Source organism: Gadus chalcogrammus, chromosome 15 (genome assembly GCF_026213295.1).
Source record: "Gadus chalcogrammus isolate NIFS_2021 chromosome 15, NIFS_Gcha_1.0, whole genome shotgun sequence".
Classification (NCBI taxonomy): domain Eukaryota; kingdom Metazoa; phylum Chordata; class Actinopteri; order Gadiformes; family Gadidae; genus Gadus; species Gadus chalcogrammus.
In genome coordinates, this window is record NC_079426.1 from 20,869,285 (window position 1) to 20,892,273 (window position 22,989).

The 22,989-nt window shown below is 43.8% G+C and overlaps 1 protein-coding gene across 3 annotated transcripts in view; it reads right to left on the minus strand.

Annotated features, from left to right (window-relative positions):
- LOC130404494 (GDNF family receptor alpha-1-like) overlaps positions 1-22,989 on the minus strand; it is an 84,575-nt gene that overhangs the window by 58,997 nt on the left and 2,589 nt on the right. The window contains exons 4-5 of one of the 3 annotated variants that reach the window (XM_056609266.1): positions 11,501-11,689; positions 1,200-1,214 (exon numbers count right to left, since the gene is read on the minus strand). The exons of 1 other annotated variant lie outside the window; for it this stretch is intronic. In XM_056609266.1, coding sequence (XP_056465241.1) covers positions 1,200-1,214; positions 11,501-11,689 — 204 coding nt within the window. The remainder of the gene's footprint in view (positions 1-1,199; positions 1,215-11,500; positions 11,690-22,989) is intronic. One more of the 3 variants, XM_056609267.1, reaches the window with a different exon arrangement.

Genomic DNA, 22,989 nt, shown 5'->3' on the forward strand with positions numbered 1-22,989 from the left:
ACACACACACACACACACACACACACACACACACACACACACACACACACACACACACACACACACACACACACACACACACCAACAGTTAAGACACTGTAGGACATCTAGACCTCATCTAGACTGCCACACACATACACACACAAGCGCTGACTGACATCAAACTCATTCATCCAAAAACCGACTTGAAAAGTCTGGGGAATACACATATACACCAATCACACATTCACAGATGTGTAGATAGCATATCTCTGGTGAGAGCCACAACCCCCCCCCCCCCCCACACACACACCTATCCATTCTGGACAGCTCCAATAGCATTGCTTAATAATCAATGACTGGAGAGTGAGAAGGAGTCCTGAGAGAGGGAGATGGCAGGGGCGGGGGGGAGCCATGAACTGTGAAGCCATATGGAAGGCAGTAAGAATAGAGAATCAGATACATTTGGATAGGAGGATGGAGGGAAGGAGATATACAGAGTAGCACACATTAGATCCAGCGAAGACGAAGAGAAGTGGAAAGGAGGAGAGGAGAGTAAACATTAGGAGACGAGAGCAGGAGAGAGGGGAAGAGAGGATGGAGGAAAGAGGAGAATATAGGAGAGAGAGGAGAGGAGAGGAGAGGAGAGGAGAGGAGAGGAGAGGAGAGAGAAGAGAGGAGAGGAGAGATAGGAGAAGAGAGGAGAGGAGAGGAGAGGAGAGGAGAGGAGAGGAGAGGAGAGGAGAGGAGAGGAGAGGAGAGGAGAGGAGAGGAGAGGAGAGGAGAGGAGATGAGAGGAGAGGAGAGGAGAGGAGAGGAGAAGAGACAGGCGAGACAAGAGGAAAAATGAGGCAAAGGAAACGGCTGAGATATGTTGTGCCCATGGGAGGGGGACTGTAACTGAATTTGAAGTGGATATATGAGGAAAAGTATGCGGGCTAAAACAAAAGCAAACTGTGTAGTACAACACACAGGGAAAAATGAAAAAATGAAACATTTATATAGAAGGAGAAGAGAGCAGAGAAATGAAGAGAATAAATACAAAAAGAAATACAGCAGCAGAGTCTGTTGCCTCAAAGGAAACTGAGACAAGCTGGCACACTGGTGTTGATATTCCAGGGGTCTGCTCTTGTGCGATTAAATGTGGCTGTTCAATTCAAATCTCCAGTGTGTTAAGGTATTGAAACGGACAAGGCAAAGCTCACAATATACTCACATACCCCAAAACACCTCATCTGTGTGAAGAAGAGAGAGAGACACATATCAAAGACCCAAACTGACCCAAACATCTGGAAGGTAACCAGTTTATTCATAGAAACCCATGGTTTCATAGTGGAGGGAAATGATCTTACTACTATAATAGCAGGCCTGTCGCACCAGTTACTCAAGTTACTCATGTGCGCATGTGCCAAGCAGCCTGCAGCTCACACACACACACAGCACGCGCAAACGCATACATACACCGCAAGCACACACATACATACCGCACACCGCACACACACACGCACATGTGCATGAACATACATGAAAAAGCACGCACACACACACACACACACACAACCGCATGCCCAAACATTGCACGTCAAGACAAAGGTAGGAACACATACACGGAAACGCACACACATGCACACACACATGCATCCGCACACACCGTCAAAACAAAGGCAGCGACACTCGCCGAGCTAAAATGGTTGTGGATGTTTTTAAACACACATACGCACAGCATACACACACCACACACACACGCACATGCCCACGAAGATACACGGAAACCAACACAGATGCGCACACACACATACACACACACACACGCAAACACCACACGTCAAGACAAAGGCAGTGACACATACACGAAGCGCACACACACACACACACGCACATGCACACACTGTACGTCACGACAAAGGCAGCGACACACTCGCCGAGCTAAGACGTAATGTTTTTAAACATAAGGGCTCCGCCATCGACACACGCGCAGGTATAAGAACACACAAGCACGCGCACACATCGCAGCGACACTCGCCCAGGTAAGACATTATGTTTTCAAACATAACTGCTCCACCATCGACACATGCGCCCAGGTAAGAACACACACGCACACACCGCAGTGACACACTCGCCATGGTAAGACGTTATGTTTTGAAACATAACAGCTCCGCCATAGATAAACTCTCCCAGCTAACACGTTCTGTCTATAGACTGTAGAAATTGCGATAAAAGAAGGGAGGAGACAATTTCTCACGACGGCGGGTCGTTCATTTTGTCATATAAAAATCGTTAAAATCAAACATCGCACCGACCGGCATATCAACACATAAGTCATGTGATCTTAAAGAGACAGTGTCCCTTTAACACAGAACGAAAACATGTCAATAACACAGTATGGTGAATTGTGTCTATAGAGTCCAGTCAGTCCACCATAAGACTACACTTTGTTGCTCAAATGTGGTATTACCTTTCTCCATGAGCCTCCCGAAAAGTCTTTACACTTTGTTGCTCAAACTTAACATTACACTCCTCCTTGAGCCTCCCTAAATGTCTTGCGATATTGATATCCCCCCCTCCCCCCTGCGGACTGTTTTAGTTGTTTTATTTTTCTTATGTTTTTGTGTGTATGCTATGTGTGACTGTAGGCTACTGCTGCCTGTCTTGGCCAGGACACTGGAAGAGATGTTTAATCTCAATGATGATTATTATTTTCAACTAACCAATAGTAGTTGCCCTGCATTTTTAAATGTCAATGCACTTTTCAGCCCTGAGCAAAAGTAAAAGCTATTTAATAATTGATTTGCATGCATAGTATACTACATTTTCCATTGAACAATTACCCCTGTTACCATAAATTGACTTTTTCATAATGTAATCAAATGCTCACATACTAGCTGCTTCCAGACACACGTGTAAGTCCTGATATTCTCCTGATGGGCCGTATGTGTGAACAAGATATCCTGACATTTGTACCCTGAAAATCTCCTGAATAATACTACCCCTGAGGTAGTATTTTCTCCGTAAGAAATGTAAATTACCTTATATGTGAATGAGTAGAAAGTCTGCATTTCTCACAGCACTTCAGTTGGCGTGTTGATGACGCTTCTGCATGTCATTGAGTGGCCCCCTAAATGATAATAACCCTGTTGCCTTTTGTTCGCTGAATGGTTAAAAAATATTTAAATGTTGCCACTGCTTTTAAGAGTCATTTGTGGTGAAAAAAGCTTTTTTTTTGTAAAATTATGGGCAAAATGTTATTATATTATGCGCTCAGAAATTTCGACTGGGGTTTCCACATTATTACTATGAATTGAATTACAACTAAATCTCTAGTTAGTGTAATGATAAAAAAGAACCCTGCACAGAGTGGAATATCAGAAACAGCAGGGTGTGAAACACCAACCAAACAAGAGGGTCAGTGAGACCTCTGGCTTGATTGAGAGAGCATTTCGGATTCAATAACACCTTGATCCTTGACCTCTCACCTGCTGGATAGGTACTGTTCAATAGCAGAAGCAGAATCATAACAACATGATTCTCTGAATAATGTCTTAAAAAGGAAAGCATTTACAAATATATCAACAGATATACGTGTCTAGATGCCGATACATTCCAATGTCCTGATTCTGCAGGGCCATGTTCAGGATTTCTCCTGTGTGCCAGAACTGCCTCGTCTGATTACAGAGAGCCTGTCTGTTACCGCTAGAGACACAGCCAAATCCCCGGGGGACGTGTGGGAAAGCCTGCCCAGGAACTGTACCCTGCTCTTTAACAACACTAAATATCTTCACAAATCTGATAATTTCTATCATGCAATCCTAAAAATAACAATCCTTTAAACTGAATTCTTAAATGCCCTCAATCTTATGTGTTTGGCTTGGAATCCACCAAAATCAATACAGAAAAGACCAACAAAAACAGAATATAAAAAGGAAGCTTCAGAGAGAGGCGTTGGGGAGTGTGTGACGGGCCGCGATCGGGTCGGGGGTGGAAAGCCACTCAATAATCAATGGGATCAGATGGAGAGGACACTGGAGAAGGTGGCTTACTCCAAACCGGACACTCATAAAGGACATGCAGTATAAGTTAGAGCCCCTCTGGTGAACTATACTCGGCCTGACTGGTGAAAGTCGTCAGAGTGCTGGATATTGGACGCCGTGTATATCGGTCTCCCGGTCCCCCCGGGGACCATCAACACTGTAATTTCAAATTGACATGGAGCTCGAGGTCCAAACGATGTTGTGTCTGTGTGCATCTGTGTGCGTGTGTGTGTGTGTGTGTGTGTGTGTGTGTGTGTGTGTGTGTGTGTGTGTGTGTGTGTGTGTGTGTGTGTGTGTGTGTGTGTGTGTGTGTGTCACTGGACACTATAAAGTGACATATAAACACAGATCACCCTGCTCCACTCCTCCCCTGTTGCAGTGACCTCAATACACAGCTAGAACCCTCCGATTAGAATGCATTCAGCCCTGGAAGAGGGAGAGTTCTCTTGTCAACACAGAACACCGGTTCAGCCTGGACTCTGTACACACGCTCAGGGAGTCATTTTGTGACTGAACACAAAATAATATTAATTTCTATTCGCCCTCATCACGCCCACTTTTGCCTTAACTTGATCTGTATAAAATTAGCACTCAATGGCTGGTCTCTCAAGGTGAAAATTAAAAAAAAAAAACGAGAAAGATTGCTTGACAGTGTTCTCGGAGCTGTCCAGAATATAAATGAAAACGGCGCCACTGTTCCTTCATTAAGTGAGCTATCCGGAGCACTGATGAGATTGTGTGCATTTGTTAGTGTTCATAACAGAGAAGAATAGAAGTGTGTGGGTCGCACAAAGCAAGGACAAATGCTTTATCATGCATATGTGATTAATGGAACCGCTATCACTACTATTGGAGTAAAGTTTCACGTGAAGGAAGTTTCCAACAATGATCACCCTGGAGAGGATGGGCAATTCATCAACGTCCATGTCTATCACTTATCACAAGGGTACTGAAAAGACAAACCCTCCTTTTAAAAGACAGGAGTGCTCCGTGTATTAATATATGTACGTGACCACCTTTAAGGTTTTAATGAATAATCTTAGCCAGGGGTCAACAAGGTAGAGAGAGAGTTGGGGAATTCTTGGAGGTGTTTTTTTCTTACTTTTCTTTCTTCTTATGAGTCAGACTCGTGGTATGGATGAATCTGAACCCTGAATAACACAGAGCACAATTTCCATACTAGCTAACCCTCCTAGTTTTCCCAGGAGGCTTCCGGTCACCATCCTCTCGCGGTATTCAATAAGGGTTAGGGTGAAGGTAGGGTTCACAGGGTCTGTGATTTTATATTAACTTACTATCCAATCCTAAAGCAACGCTGTGAGATGGGAATTGTTGTCCTTAGGCCAATACTTAGGTGAAGTTACTAATCAAATCACAATGCAACACGACGAGACGCCTCTCTGTTGTGATTGGCCGTGTGTGTCGGGCTGCACTCTCAGATGTCAATTTTGCTGTCGGTAGCTTCACTCTTCAGCAGCACGCAAGAAGAAAATGGCGTCAAAGAAAAGAATAGCAATCACCATTCTGTGACCTTATTATGTGATGGATATTGACTTCAATTACATTTATTTAAATTAAAATCTTAGTAGGCCTACATCCTCTAATCTATGAAAAATGCACCACTACAAATCATTATATTGGAGTAAATAAAGGCATAAACTGTTATAGAAAGTAAAACAGTCATCATATAATAACTAATGTTACATGGTTGGTTTGGCAATAAATCAGGTCAGGCTTTGTTAGAGTTATGGACCCTATATTGTTCTCTGTGTTTGGAGATTTAAAATGGACTGCAAATGTTCAGTTACTATACAATAAAGTGTGTATGAGGTTGTAGGAATAACAGCAGTATACCTGAACCTTTCATTGATTTTCCTCCATCTCAGAAGGCCACATCCTTCTTCTATACTCACTCAACGGAAAACGGATGGAAAAAGACTTTCTGTCAATAATCTTCTTTCAATAAAGAGAGAGAGAGAGAAAGAGAGAGAGAGAAAGAGAGAGAGAGAGACAAACACATAAAATGCTATTTCTCTCATTGGCTGACTTCTCCCCAAAGGATCCCTGAACAACACCGGCAATACTTGAATCAGCCAGTAGGGAGGGGTTGAGGGGCTTGGCCTGTCTATCCCTCTTAGCCTTACCCCTACATTGAATTTCACTTCACTCCTCCCTGCTCCGCTCCAACACCTGTCTGTTAGTGTTTGTGTGTGTGTGTGTGTGTGTGTGTGTGTGTGTGTGTGTGTGTGTGTGTGTGTGTGTGTGTGTGTGTGTGTGTGTGTGTGTGTGTGTGTGTGTGTGTGTGTGTGTGTGTGTTTCCCTTTGGTTTGGATATAGTTGTTTGCTTTGTTGTTGATCGTTTGTTGTTTGTTTTCTCTATGGAGAGTGAACGTTGCCTCTAATCTTATTTGTACATTTGGGTTGACAGCAAGTGACGTGATTAATTCGTTTTCTGTGATAACAGTAAATGGCCTATCTGCTCTGTGTTTACTGCTAAGACAGCTGTACTTCCTGTGTGAGGTGTTTTAGTGTGTGTGTGTGTGTGTGTGTGTGTGTGTGTGTGTGTGTCTGTGTGTGTGAGTGTGTGTGTACATGCGGGTGTGTGAGTGTATGTGCGTTTGCGTGAGTGTGTCGTGTGTGTGAGTGTGTGAGTGTACATGCGGGTGTGGGTTTTGTTGGTGCCCTGAATAACACTTAACATGTGTCTTGTTTTCACAGCTGCACGCGAGCCAACGAATGGGAGCAGAGAACTCCAGCGCAGCAGCAACAAGGAGAGAGAGAGAGGCTGGGTACAAGAGTTAATTGCTGTTCAGAGAGTTCACGCTGGCTTTTACCAATTAACTCCCAAGTATCTCTGTACGCTAGTTGAGCTGCAATTTGATCCAGTAGTGTAGCCAATAACATTAGCCTCTGGTGCGAGGCCAGGCAGGGCTGATCCACTTCAGACATCAGCTACCAACCACCACTGATTCACGGTTTGGGAACACAGTTTTTACACATATTCTTTTCATCTGGGATGTAAGAAATTAAACAAAATGAACAATGGTAGGGCCTGCTTCAAACACTTAATGGACTGTCACTAGTTCTGATGGGTTCAATCTTCAAATATCTTCAGGAGGTGGGAGGTGGGAGTAAGGGAATGCATCACTGTGTGTTGACTTGTAAATTAAATTGCTTTCCTAGCGAGAGACCTAAGCGCATTTGCGGTGGGTACATTCCATCCACACGTCCCCATGTTAAGATGCTGGGGCACCAGTACTTTGCATGTAAATCCCTTAAGTTTAAACTCACATCCCACACACTCTCTCTGCCTCCTTCTCTCTCTCTTTGCTTCTCTCTCTCTCTCTTCTTCCCTCTCTCTGCATCTCTTTCTCCCTCATTCTCGCTCTCACAGCCATAAAAACCCAAATAGATCCACACACACACACACACACACACACACACACACACACACACACACACACACACACACACACACACACACACACACACACACACACACACACACACACACACACACACACACACACACACACACACACAAATAAACCAGCATGAAAACATATGCACAAAAGCAAATCCAATTCTTAAAACTCTGTGCTGTAAGAGTAGAGAGAGGTTAGGGAGTATGTATCAGTTTGTAGCAAAATGTACTGCATTAAAATTCTATCCAGGCACATACATGTTAAAAACCCACACACATGTTTTTTGCCAACCCTTTGCTACAACTCCACATCTAACTGGTTCATGTTAAGGTTGGAAAAAACCCTAGTGAGACACTCTCTTATCGCTCTAGTGTTGAAATTAGACTATACCTTCAGGTCTTTGCATAGGTTCTTAATGTGTTTGAAATGTGTTTTTGCAATCCACCTTTCTACTAAAAACAGGAGAAAGAAAATGGAGATAAATATGATAAAATTAAGTCTGCCTACACTGATAGGGGTGGATCATAAATCCCCCCCCATATCACATTCAATGGAATAACTGTTGTTAGTTTATGCTACACGTGAACCTCCTAAGATTTGCGCAATTCGATTAGTTCGCTATCTCGGGATATTGTGCAATATCCCATGATTGAGATCTCAAACTTGGGATATTGTTTTCATCACAAAATGTGTAATGGGGAGCGAGCGTGACGGTCGTCTCGTCACGCTAATAAAAACAAATTAATCCCGGCAAAAAGTGTTATCTTGTTTACTTTTGGAGTGTTCACGTGTAGTATATACTTCAAAAAATGTTCACCTCAGGCTTCGTGAATAGCGGGGAATAGCCCCCAGACCAAAGATCTCGGGGGCTATTCCCCACTATTCACGGAGCCTTCGGCGAATAATTGTTATTATATAGAGCAGACTGTGCACCTCTTCTTTACTTTGCACCTTCTTGCTAGTTTCAATCGGAGATCATGGACAATGTGTGGTTGATAGCTGAGGGCACTTCCCTGCCTGCAATATGCAACTACAATTACAATTCTATACATTATTTAATTAATTTACATGCAAACATTTGTACTTTCTTCGTAAACAGCTTATTCATGGAGGGCAGTAAAAATATCCTTCATGTCTATTTTTGCATTTGTTGTGCGTCTGCTGTACACTTGCTCTACACGGTGTCAGTCGGGCGCAGTCGTGTAGCAGCTCTCATTGATCAGAGTGGGAGCATTTCCTCGCGGCTCAACGCGACACCAGGGACACGACAGGACAGGATGCTAGTGTGCCCTGTAGCAGGGGGGCAGTGCATCTCCCGGGTTATAATGGGCCATGTTGAAATGCGACAAGCACAGTTTGGTTATACTATAGAACCTACGGACATCAAAATAAACCAATGCTTAGAGGGAGCTTCACCATCCACACACACCCTAGCATTATTCTATAGGCGTCCAGGAAACATAACTCTCCTCTCTCGGACAAAACATAAAAATCTACGGCTGCCCAGAACGAGCTCCACTCCTCCGAACATCCACACACACCACCATGGCACAGTACTACAATATGATACAAAAGGTTAAGGTTTTAACCATACAACATTACGATACCATGTGCTTTCAGTCAAGGATTGCTGTAGAGTTCAAATAACTATTGATATGATTTATATTCTCAAATATTCACAAATTTCCCTTTCCCTTCCTTCACTTCTGTCACGGAAATAGTCCATTTAAGATATTCCCACCATTTCCCTTTCCTTCCTTAAAAAAGGCCAACACATTAAACCATTAAAGTGTGTAGTATTTACATTCCAGTCTGGCTTTGAAATAAATCCACAGTATTAAAAATTAAGACTCAGAATATCCACTATAAAAGCGTTGAGACTGGAATTAGAGAAGGGGAATATAGCCTCTGGGTGTGGCACTTAGTGAGCTTCTCTCTACCCAAGAACGCTGATGTTTCAAATGCTAATGTCTCACGTCATGAGCCAGGTGCTCACTGTCTTAAATTTTAATGATCCAAACCAATCTTCCGCTATTGTGTCCGTTAGAAGAAAGATGAAGACAAGGTGTCTGGTGAGCTGACAAAGCAGAAGGCAAAGATGACGGGTAGAGCTGGTTCCACTGAAACAATAAAAAAATACAGAGCAGAAGTGACGCATATGACGCTAACTGCTAGGACGAAGTAACAATAATACGCATTGGTGGAGGGAAGATAGCTAACTTCAGCGTTCCTTATTTGTCTGTAGACAATCTAATAGCAGTTCATGGTGTCCCCATGACGCCAGATATATTGGTGTACACACTAGTAGGCTGTAAAAGCTGTAATGTAGGAGAATATCCCTTTGCGTAAGTAGATTGGTTTTAAGTAATTAACATCTACTTTACAAAACAACACTTTTGATCTGGAAGAACAATATCTGCCTGTATAAAAGTCACCCAACTTTCCCATCAGATAACCCCCTCCCTGGTTTGAATCAGAATGTGATGCCAAACTGATGCCAAACAGATACAATGGACAGTGGTGTGCGACGTTGGCTGTGACGTGTGGTGTGTATTTCAATACGTGCCCCGGAGTTTGAGAAATAAACGAGGAACATTGTTCTTTCTTCAACCTAATCAAACAAATTGATACAATAAAACCTCAACCATAACATTGGATTCCTTGTATATCATATTGCATCGCACGTAAGTTATTTATATTGTTTAACTTATTGATTCCAGCTCACTTTATTTTCTATACTGTCCCTCTGTACAACCGTTTGTGTACATTTCAGTATAATGTGCAATAATGTGACCATTTAAAACTCTTCTAGTCCTAATACTATTCTACATATTGACAAACTTGGTTCATGTGATAATTTCAAAACAATATAGAAAAGAAATGCCCTCAAAGTAATCATGTTGTCACGTAGTTCAATATGATCATGGAGCGTTTACAATCCACAAAAATCAAATGCTGCTTTTGCTAAGCTGATGTGAACAGTTCTAGACATGGAGTGCCCTCCAATTGGGGAAATGATTTGAACCAATACGACGCAACGGGAATATCAAAATATGACCTTTCCCACATCAAATTCCTCCTCACCGTCTATCTCGCGCTGTATCCCCTAACCCCCCATATCTGGTTCAGGATTTTTGTTCCCGTAAAAAAAAATGCCACATCTGCTGTGGTTATATGAAGGACATGTCGACCCTACATTACTCATCTGCCTTATCATTGAGACTGGCACACTGACTGACAGACACTCTGACAGACAGACAAGCAGACTCTTTCAACCTTCTTCTAAAGGGCAGTGAAACCCATCTCCACCTCCCCATGACACCAGACAGGAAGGCCCGTAAGTGTGCATACAAATTGCCCAGATCTGGGTGCATCACGAGTGACAGGCCAATACCACCAGCATTACGCATCACAGGTGAATGGTTGATTGAACGACCCAATATCAGCTTCCTTGGTGAACCCTCTAGTGTTCCTGTCTGTCTATTGGCTTTGAAATGGCACAAGCATCCACCGACCTCTGTGTGTGTGTGTGTGTGTGTGTGTGTGTGTGTGTGTGCGTGTGTGTGTGTGTGGTGTGTGTGTGTTTGTGTTTCCTTTGTCACATGAACATGCACACACATATACAGCCCTTCAAATCGATAAAAAATACATTCACACACGCACATGTGCTTGAACGTGAACGCTTGAACGTACACACAGACGCACACAAGCATGTGCATACGCACCAGAAACCCACACACGCACGCACGCACGCACGCACGCACGCACGCACGCACGCACGCACGCACGCACGCACGCACGCACGCACGCACGCACGCACGCACGCACGCACGCACGCACGCACGCACGCACGCACGCACGCACGCACGCACGCACGCACGCACGCACGCACGCACGCACGCACGCACGCACGCACGCACGCACGCACGCACGCACGCACGCACACACACACACACACACACACACACACACACACACACACACACATCCAAACACAAACAGATGCACACAACACATACATGCATGTATAAACACTCAGACACATGTGAGCAATGTCCTGTTCATTACCCAGTATAGCCCAATTGGGGTGAGCCCTCCTGTTTCTACTGGGATCCTGGAGCTGGGCGGAGGAGGCTGACCCCCCTGTGCCCAGGGGGTCTCTACCCAGAACAGGCTCCCTGTCCTGGGATGCCTTGCCCTGGGCACTGCCCCTGCCTGGGGCCAAAGTCCCGGCGCTGCTCCGGAGTTCCCCTCCCTCTGCAAAAAGATGCGGGGGCCAGTTCAGCATGAGCAAACTAGGCTCATTGTTCACACAAGGTCACGGGAAGGTCAAGGCAGAAAACTGAGGACATAGTGGGGGTCAAAGGGGGAGGAAATGAAGCGTCATACGGAAGTGCAGTCAGACAGTTATGAAAAGAGTAGCGTGCCAAGTGGACAGAGGGAGGAGTGAGAGGGAAGCGCTCTGTGTGGTCGGTAAAATAGGAAGGAGTGTAGTTCCTGTTTGCCCCAGGTTCGGAAGAGGGCTTCCTGATATTCACCTTACTCTTACTATAATCCATGGGGCAGCAACCTGTGTGTCTAGAGCCATACTTGGCTCTTACAGTGTTTTCCAATGGATACCCAACAAAGGTTGAATAGAGATCGCATTACCAGAATGTACTTACATTTGAAGGTAAATATTGTATAAATGCCCTTCTGGGATACAAAGCTATATTTTCATTGGACAAAGTCACAAAGCTTTGGTTATTTCCAGGTCAAATGCAACAACATCTGTGTACCATGATATAATAATCAACAATCAGAGAAGTAGAATCAGAGTAGATCATGAAATTACAAGGGAAAATGACATGCGTAGTTCTTTCATGTCTCATTAGCAATGAGTGAATTTCTTCCCTTAACAGGTTGGCTGATAATCATGTAAACTCTTCTTTCACGCTTCTATGAACGTTTCAAGTAACTACATTTTAAGTAACTACATGGAAGGGTTCCCGACCCCTGCATCCAGATTATCTAGTGCTACTGATTCATTGACATTTCATCTCCTTAGGGGCCTTGCATCTTCAAAATTCCCTAAACACATGTGAAAATGTGTCAAAAAGTTAAGGGTTGTCCCAGTCATGATCTCCTGCACCACATTAACCCACAGTAAATCCAGGATACTGCTTTTATTTTTATATAATTTAATTTGTGGGAAACTCTTTCTCAAATCCCCACTGGTCACACAGATGCAAGACCAAAGCGCACAGATGTTTATAATATGTTTTCGGATGTGTTTACCGAAGCAAGGCAAACTCACACGAACCTCGACCAGGAATCAAAGTCTTCTGCAAAATTGTATGCTGTGATTAGGGATGCAAATTATCGAGTAATTCATTAATCGATAGTTGTTTCATCTTATCGATCGATGATCGATTAATTGATAAGCGGCAATTCTTCTGAGAAGCTGAATTTCCTTCTGAATGTGACACATTTAGGTGGTAATTCAACAAAGTCGTTTAGTTGTTGTACTTTAGAATACTTCCACATATTGTGCATTTGGCGTCTTTGTCGTCATTAACCAACTTAAAGTGGCTCCATACTGCACTCCGTCCTGCCGTGTTCCAATACCCGTACTGTCCGTACTTACTAGCCAAAATCTGAGTACGCAGTACTCCAATTCAGATCCGGCGAAAAGAAGTATACTTCAAGGACCCGGATGCCGTACTCAAAACGGGCTAATCGTGAAGTGTGGATCGAAGGACACTCCCCGTACTCAACGGCAGCCTTCTTAGCTACGTAGAAGAAGAGGCGGAGCCAGGCTGAGCCAAAGTCGGCGCATTTTCCACATAGCCTGCATTAATATAGTCATTTTGTAGTTTTTATAGTTTTTATAGCTTTTTATAGCCGCTAGGCGTAAAGAGTTCACCGTTCAAAGCGGGATGTTTATTGCGGGGGAGGAGCCACGGCGGCAGTCGTGATCGTAATTTCCGGTTAGTGCACCACGGAGTACTCGATTTGGAACAGCACTCGCATCTGAAAAATGTACGTAGTAGCCAGTGCGGATAGTATACTCCCTTTAAGTATACTCATGGAAGTACGGGCATTGGAACACGGCCCTGCTTTGCTTGTGTTCCCGCTTGTGTTCCCGCGTGTGCGTCAAGTACGTCTGGCGTCAAGTGCGCCCTCACGTGGACGGTTGGGGAATTACGGGTTAAAATGCGATTAATTGCAAGTAATTTATTTTAATCGAGTAATCTCTTATCGACAATTAATCGATAATCGATTAATTGTTTGCATCCCTAGCTGTGATAGTTTACAGTATTGTTACTTATCTCCCCTAATGCTACCTTGGGCTTTAGCTGAGTCATTTTCTTATTGTATTTAATTCATAGCATTTCTGTCCATCTTGAATACTGTTGATAACAACCACAGAACAACAAATTTTTTCACCAAAAAAACGTGTTAAGAAATTGTAAAGACAGTAAATATCACAACCAAATATTTGATACTTTTCAACCCTCTGAACTTTGTGATGTGCCAATCATTTGCTATTTGTTTGATATCTATATCATTGCAAAACATTTGTTATATTTCGAAATGTATGAAACTGTCAAACCTCAGCATACCATAAAGACGGTTCAAAATATTTGGCAACCATTGTCTTCACTGACCAAACTTAAATCCTGGAGCACTAGAAAGAAAATCTAAAATGAGTAATCTGTGTCGAAACCAAAGAGTATACCATTACACATTTCATAAAACCATCGTAAAAAAGTGCTCTTATAAGGTTACACAGCGTTATTTAATCTATACGGTGTGTTGACTCCAACCACTCAAACTGGGATTATTGTGTATTCAGTATTCCGCAGGCACAGTTCCACGACAGCTGTGCACATTATCAAGTATAACCGTGTAAGCAGACATTGTGTATCCAAAGGCTTCAGTGGGCCAGCTTAACACAAGGCTGGGATTCTGTACACCTGCCAATGGTCGGTCAAGGCTTGTGGTCAGCCAAGCAAAACACAGCATGGTAAATCAAAAATGGCTCCCAATTAAAATGGACGCGACAAAGCTCTCCCCAGAGAATCTGCCTGCAGTTATGTTTGCTTTCCGTACATAAATATGAACATTATACCTGGTACTTCTGGCCTTCTGTTTGAGTGTTGAGGGGATATTTGTGGAAAAGCGGAGGCTATGTTTACAACGATGAATCATGGTTTTTTTTGGGCTTTATGTGTGACTTGAGTATAAGCACTGGTTGGCAGGAATTCAGCAAGTGCCTGAACAGGTGTAGGTGAGATAAAGGCATTGGCAGCGACAGTCACAGAGATGGAGATCAATAGAGTTTGTCTTTTTTCTAACATCAAAAAACACATTGCTCTGAATGAAGCTGAACTCAAATAAAATGCATTAATTCACCATGTACTTGTTGGAAAACATGTCCTAAACACAAGGAGTATACGTCCTAACCTGCTTTCATTGTGTGTACATTGCTCTGCGTTTGAGCAATCGTCTATGCGTGTGTGTGTGTGTGTGTGTGTGTGTGTGTGTGTGTGTGTGTGTGTGTGTGTGTGTGTCAGAGAGAGATACGTTTATTTGTATGTGTGTGTGTGCTTACATTTTTTTGATCTGAGGTCAGTATGTGTGTGTGTGTGTGTACCTGTGTATGTCTGTGTGTGTGTGTGTTTGTATGTTTTTATACCTATATGTGTGTATGCGTTTGAGTGTTTTTGTATGTATGTGTAAGTATGTATGCAATATCTGTGTTTGTGTGTGTGGGTATGCGTACATTGTATGTGTGCAGGTGTGTGTCTGCGGCCCAGCGTGTGTAACTTGGTAATTGTCTGTATTTGCATGCAGAATAAAACAGCAGTGGGGAGCAGACTTGGCCCACCCCCCCACCCCAAACTCCCGCTGATTCAAGCTGTCAGCCACGTCGATTAACAATGATGAATCACCCCTCAACTTCTCATCCAATCACAGGCCTCTAAGGGGGGGGGGGGGGGGGGGATCTGGGGACTCCAAATCTGGTCACCTTTAACTAAATGATTTTCTTGGCCTGTGGTGAGTGGAGCAGCGATTGGACCGGCGGCCTAATGACGTGGTGGTTGGGTGGTGGAGGCTGTGCAGGAAAGGCACCACAGATGTGCTGGTAATTTATAGAGTGGTGTGCTGAATTAAGTGGTGAGAGAGTGCGCGGTCTGGCCCGTGCTACCTGCCAGGGAAGGTGAGTTGGAGAGAGATGAGTGGTGAGAAAAAAAATAAACACGCCAGAGTGCATTTATGTTGAATAGTTTTTATATTTTCTATAGATATACAGATACAATTGTAGTGTGTGTGTGTGTGTGTGTGTGTGTGTGTGTGTGTGTGTGTGTGTGTGTGTGTGTGTGTGTGTGTGTGTGTGTGTGTGTGTTTGTGTGTCTGTGCACATGCGTGTGTATGCGTGTGCATGCTTTTCCATGTCTGCATAATTTCCAAGACACTAAAAGGAAAAAGAATTAGGTTTGACCATTTTCAACCAACAAACCACAACAAAAATCCATCTTTATTTGATTTACAAGTTATACCCCCGCTCTTGCTGTTCAAAAACAAATAAAACACAAAAGCCACGTCGGCCTCCTACTATGAACCCGAGTTAAAGGACTGAATGTTCTTTGAGGATCCATAATATATACACGGACGCGAGCGCACCAAAAATACCTCAGCACAGGAAACAGACAAGGTCAGTGGATGGACAAACCCCAGGCAGCAGGCGGTCTTGCTCCGGCAGAACACTAGACCCCATGCCGGGGCGCGGAGAGGGGCTCGGATCCCTCCTCAAACGGAAGCGCTTGGGCAGGAGAGACGGGGGGGCGACGGGCAACGGGCAGGAATCAATAGATTCTTGTATACACGGCGTCATGTTTCCAATCTAACACGGCGCGGTATCGACTGGGCCTCATACGAGACAAGGCGCGGGGACAATAACACACCAAGGGCCAGGGTGCAGGGTGCTTTAGGAGAGCCAAGGAAATGGAAGGGGCTCCAACAGGGCTGATCACGCAATTCTCTGTGTAAATAAGGACTGAGATATGGATAGACAAAGGAAGGTGTAAAGCTTAAGACATGCATGAATGTATGGATTCATGAGGTGGATGGATGAACAAATGAATGGAGGATTGAATGGATGGATTCAGGAATGTAAGGATGTAACTTATTCGTTCATGGATTCATAGTATAGTAGAAGGATGGAGGAATGGATAGCTGGATGAATGGATGGATTGATGAATTGATGGATGGATGAATTGATGGATGGATGCTTGGATGGATTGATGGATTGATGGATGGATGAAATGCTGCAGTGTTTCCCCCAGTACTGTGTTGTTAAGGCGGCCGCCTTAACAACAATAGGGCCCCGCCTTGACTACCAATGTATATTGGTAGTAGGGAAAGAAAACATACTTCCATCAGGTGTAAAACATACTGTGTGGGCGTTCCGAGTTCCTTTAAAGATATAACAGCTTTCAATCATCAACATAGCGCACGTCACCTTTCAATACAATTCTCTCTTTCCCAGGCAGATCTCGCCGTTTCCTCTAGTCTGGTGTGAGCACTGTTTACTGAGTGCTGTCTCTGTGCCTACAAAGACAAGAATCCAATATGGATTGAAGTGGAGTGTATTTTTACAGCGAACCCTGTCCAGCCGGACAGGAACAGAATATACAAAGGCATTATGAGTGCATTGAGGAGAGAGTTGTGGCGATGTACTCAATGACTCATGTGGTTTATTGAGGTGGATGAGCAGTTTACTGGGAAATGAGGCAGAGGGGATTCAAAACTATGTTGATGAGGCCCCAGAAATTGATGATCGTTAGCGACGATGTAATGAGCATGACGTTCGTACGGGACAGCCATGTTACCAGGCAACTGAAAACCATAACTGTTGTTCTGTGTTACAGGCAACATATCACTCGTTATATTCCTGCATATGAATGTTGTTGACGTGATGCATTCACGACCCCCAACCGTGCCCACCATGTTCCTGGCTCAATTCTTCCGGACAAAGTCCCTGGTTGTATTGTTCCATTTTCTAAGAAAATGTCTGAATACATTAGGTTTGTGGATTATGGTTTGTGGATTATAAAAACAAAGATGAAAGTTTAGTTATATGTGTAATCGTTTGGTTCGTTCTGGCAAAAATAATTTCAAAATACGAATACCTGTGATAGCAGAACTTCTAAATAGCAGGCAGATAAAGTGTGTTGATAGCCTACATGACATATCTGAGTGGATTTTGTCTAAATGAATGCAAAAAAACTTTCTGAGTGAAATAAAGATATCAATTATATGCAGTTTACTAACTCTGAAGGAAAAAAAAGATCATGTTTGCCCCAACACATTATACTTCATGACCTCTATTCCTCTTTCCTATAAGAAGGATATACACACACACACACACACACACACACACACACACACACACACACACACACACACACACACACACACACACACACACACACACACACGCACGCACATTAGTTGTAAGAGTCAGTGTCTACTCAACCAGGGATGCGGCAGATGGATGAACAAGCTCTGTAGTATGTACCGTATGGATTTAAAAGGTTCTGCTTTTCAACCTGGCCATGCACTTACATGAACCAACACACACACAAACACACACACACACACCACACATACGCAGACACATACACGCACACACCGCACATACATTCAAACAGACGCAGACTCGTCTGCGTCCCCCCCCCCCCCAACACACACACACACAAATAATAACATCTGCATACAGTATGTCAACTTCCAAGTCCCAAAACTAAAACTTGATGGTTGACTTGAGTCGTAGGAGTGAGGAGTAGGGGTGGGGTTGGTGGCGGAGGGGACAAAATATGTCTGAAGTGTTGACAGATAGAGGAGAGGAGATATTGGGCTTTGGTGCATTCATTGCGAGCCACGCATCTTGTGGCTGTTGAGTGGGGGATATGCAGACATGTTTTATATTCAGACAGGGGTTTTCCACACTCTCTCTCTCTCTCTCTCTCTCTCACGCTGTACAAGCCCAACGTGGGGCCAGACTGGGAAATGAAACGGTTGAGAGCAGCCGGAGCCCGAGAGAAGAAGAAAAGGTTCAGAACACACAGAGAGACAAAACGGTTCACTCTGCCTGTACCATCTTCATAAAGCCTGCAGTCTCTGGGATCCTCTGTTACTATTACCCCTGCCACGTTGTGCAGATATATAATTGCTCTCAGAGGACCTGTAAATAAGGACGTCACGAACCTGGAAGCTTTCAAACATAGAGTTCAGGAAATGTAACTTTTGGAACAACTGTGGTGCCCTTGAAAGAACAGAGAATAGCATTAATATTTAAAAAATGAATTCTTAAAAATGTCCCCACTTTGAAAATAGATTAAAGCATTTGAAGCGCACTGAGTTATCACATCCCAAAACTGTGAAGTGTGAAATCATAATTTTTTCAACGTATGTTTATTTATCTGTCATTGTGCATATATGCGTCCCAATGATGTTTATAGGAATTGAGAGTAAGTTTAATCTGCATAAACATAGACAAATACTATTGAAATTCACACTATCGAGGCATTACGAAATATTAAGACAACAAAGAAGCCCATTAAACAACATGAGTTTTAAAGCAAATGTATTCAGGGAATGAGCTTGTAGATTGGCGACTGAAAAAGATGTGATCATGTTACTGCAGCTGAAATGTATAGTGCTCCAGCTGCTTGCTATACCTCTCTCTCTCTCTCTCTCTCTCTCTCTCTCTCTCTCTCTCTCTCTCTCGACAAAAAAACGTGTTTCAGAAAACAAATGAATACACATGCGCAAAATCTGCAGTTTCAGGGGTAATGTGGAGCCAATAGGTTAATTACATTAAAACAAAGGCACTCAAGTTCATGGAGTTCAACGTTTTAAACAGGAGAAATGTATGTGAGTATGGCTAGAAAAACTGATACGGAAAATAATATTAGAAGGATATTTCTGCATCCAACAATTTCAGCCTGAATCAGATGCCAGACCATTGCAGGGTTGCCCCAATATCCAATCCAAACAACAAACACATCCTTCACAAGGCATTTGGTTTCAAACTGTGACCAAACGGCTAAATCCTACTCTCATGGATCTCTGGAGTTCTCAAACAACACACACTGGGCCAACATAGCACCCTTGATACTTTGAAGAATACTAAAGTAGAATAGAAAAGTTATGAAGGGCCTGAGTCTAACCTTATCTAAATATTACAATGCAACAATATAAATGGAATGCATATTTAAGTATACATCCCCTCTTCTCCAAAAAATATAATTCCTATTTGAAAGCAAGGATTAAATAAATATTACAGAAAAATGTAAATCATGTCATGTAATAATCCTTCAGATTATTACATTTAATTTGATTAGTTGCAGCCAGACATAATGTGGGCAGCAGCATCTTCACCTTGCATTTCATGCACCAGTTTCCTGAACAATGGATACCTTATATTAAGAGGGGCGGTGACCTCAATATGACCAGCCTAGGTTTCTACTCCATAAAACTAGGACTTTGCATATCTTTTGTTTATTTATGCTCCAAAGAGTCACCAAATCAATCCCCCCGACAACGAACCTTTCAGTGATGCGTACGTGCATGCGTACGTGCATATGTGTGTGTGCTTGTTTGTGTCTGTGTGCTTTCATGTGTGTGTGTGTGTGTGTGTGTGTGTGTGTGTGTGTGTGTGTGTGTGTGTGTGTGTGTGTGTGTGTGTGTGTGTGTGTGTGTGTGTGTGTGTGTGTTGTTTCCATCCAGGGTCCTCGTCCTCCAATGCGATCTTATCCTTAAGGGACTTGAAAATAAACCCACTTCTGAGTGTGAAATGCAGCTGGTCGCGCCAACCAACTACAAAAATGTCCTTTTGTCTTTTATCAAGAAACTGTCATTTGAAATGGATTCATAATCTTCAACACTAGTCTAACATTAAATATGCACTGTCTATGAAAGAGTAGGTTTTATGTGGAAACCCCCCACTCCCACAGGGTGCTGTCCATCTGCTCAGAATGCTCTGTGATAGCGTCACTGACATTAATACAATCGGACTGATGCAGACAGGTGTTCTCGTTAGAATAGGTGTTGGTGTGTGTGTGTGTGTGTGTGTGTGTGTGTGTGTGAGAGTGTGTGTGTGTGTGTGTGTGTGTGTGTGTGTACGTGCGTGCGTATGTGCCTGCGAGTGTGTGCATTATACTACACAATTGTAGTGTGCTTATTAGTATCTGCGCGCGTTCATATGTGCGACGCAAGGTGGATGTGCTAGTGTGTGACTGTAGATTAGTGCACATTGTGTGAGGATTTTGCTGGAGATTAGAGGCTTGGTTGGGGCCTATGGGGTCTATTAGGAAAGCGCTGAGTAAATATGCTGGGCTATTGTTCCAACAGCCTGGGATCAGAGTGTCTTACTGCTTAACAGACAAACACGGGACAGACACAGACAATAACATATCTATTGTACACTGGGTTTGTTGAATTGCAGTCAGAAGTTACACAGGTCCATAATTAATGACCACAATGAATACAGGACTTGGAACAATATACAGAATCATAACTTTTTACGACAACCATAGGTCATGTTCAGTAGAATGAAAGTTACGTTTATATGTTTTTATCCCCTCTGTTTGTCATCACCTTTAGTAGGCTCTCGCCCTGCAGATCACTTGTTCAGCCCACTCAGGCGTTTCTCATTTCTCCTTAGCTTCCCTCGAGTCCCTCCCGTGTTGCTTCCCCGTTGCCCTGTTTCTATTACTCTGCATGCCTGCAATCGCTGCACTTTTTGATTTCCCATTCAATACTATTCCATATAATGCTTTGCTCCCACACAAACACACACACACACACACACACACACACACACACACACACACACACACACACACACACACACACACACACACACACACACACACAATTGCTCAATAACTATCCTTTAATGACACTGTCAGGTTGAGCTGGTGGTCTCTCTGTCTCTTAGAGAGAGAGAGAGAGAGAGAGAGAGAGAGAGAGAGAGAGAGAGAGGGAGAGGGAGAGGGAGAGAGAGAGAGAGAGCGAGAGAGAGAGAGAGAGAGAGAGAGAGATGGAGAGAGCAAGAATGAGAAATCACGCAAAGCCGTCAATCAACATAAAGAGGTTTTTAGATGGCGAATAAGGAGAACCTTTCCTGGGCTGAGCTCGGCGCGGTAAATCTCCGTGCCCTCGCTCCAGCAGCCGATAGCTCAGGCTGCCAGAGGTGGGGGGTGTGGGGGTGGAGGGGGTTATTGAGGGTTGTTACATGGCTGCGCTGTGAACTATGCTCCCCGCACTGCATAAGGTTTGATGGCTCTGCGTTGCCTCCTCCCTCACTCGCAGGGGCGCTGGCATGTTAAGGGGGGGGGGGGGGGGGGGGCAATGACAGCTTTTCCATTGTGGAGATAGTCCCCCCGTTTTGTAAGTGATCAATCTTCCACTTATGCGCGTGGGAGAGAGGGTGGGTTGTGATGGTGGGCGGTTGGGTGGGTATGAACAGTATAAAAGAGGCATTGATGAAAAGCAGTAAGTTCCGCTCTTGAGTTATATTGCTACAGGCGGTTACTGGATTGCAGCTTGGGTTCCAGAGCCGATGTGTCACCCAGATACAGGAGTCACGACTACAGAGTCAGTCAGTCAGTCAGTCACAGAAGTCCTTCCGACACAATTTGTATTGTGTTTTTCTCTTGATCTCTGGACTCACATTCGGGTTCAAAACTATGCAGATCCACAAATTGATTGACCTATCGTGTTCGAATCCATCTAAAAAAGTATCTCAAGCACATTGCCTCTAGAACACACCCATGTGTTCACACACCTATTCCTTAATTCAAGGTGATCAAAATGTGATTTTATGAAAGGTAAGGTTACCATATTTTTCACTGACTCGATGTGGGATTCCTATTTATCAAAGCCACAACAAAAAAATAACATTATTGCACCAAAAGGAACGCAATACAATACAATATGCCCTGCACTGTCTCAAGTGCAGGGCAGAGGAGGATCAGGTGTGTGTGTGTGTGTGTGTGTGTGTGTGTGTGCGTTTGCGTGTGTGTTGTCTGTGTCTGGTGAATAAGGGAAGAACACTGCCATCTAATGGAGGCTGACAACATGGCTCTCCCGCGAGGGGAAGATTACCTCTCAACCCCGTCTCACGCTCTTAGCGGTACTCACAGACCTCTCAACCCTCATACTCACAGCCCACCTCAAACAAGCTTTTGGCAAACACATCATTTCCATTGAACTGTTGACGAGGTCTGCAACTATACCTGCAACCTGATCCAAACAACAATAACAACACTAATGAAAACTCCGTAGAAGGGTGTCCACCTGATACCAGTGTGCACACAGAAGTATAAGCTCCCCGTGCAAAGATTTGATAACTGCAGAGCTGGCATGCACTGTGTTAGGGGAGGACACAGAAGGAGAGATATACAGTAGGAGAGATCCAAAGGCAGGACACACACTCGACGGGACAGGGGAGAACCTTGGTTCAGAAGCATGCACAGCTTGGAGGCTTGTAGATAGCTTCC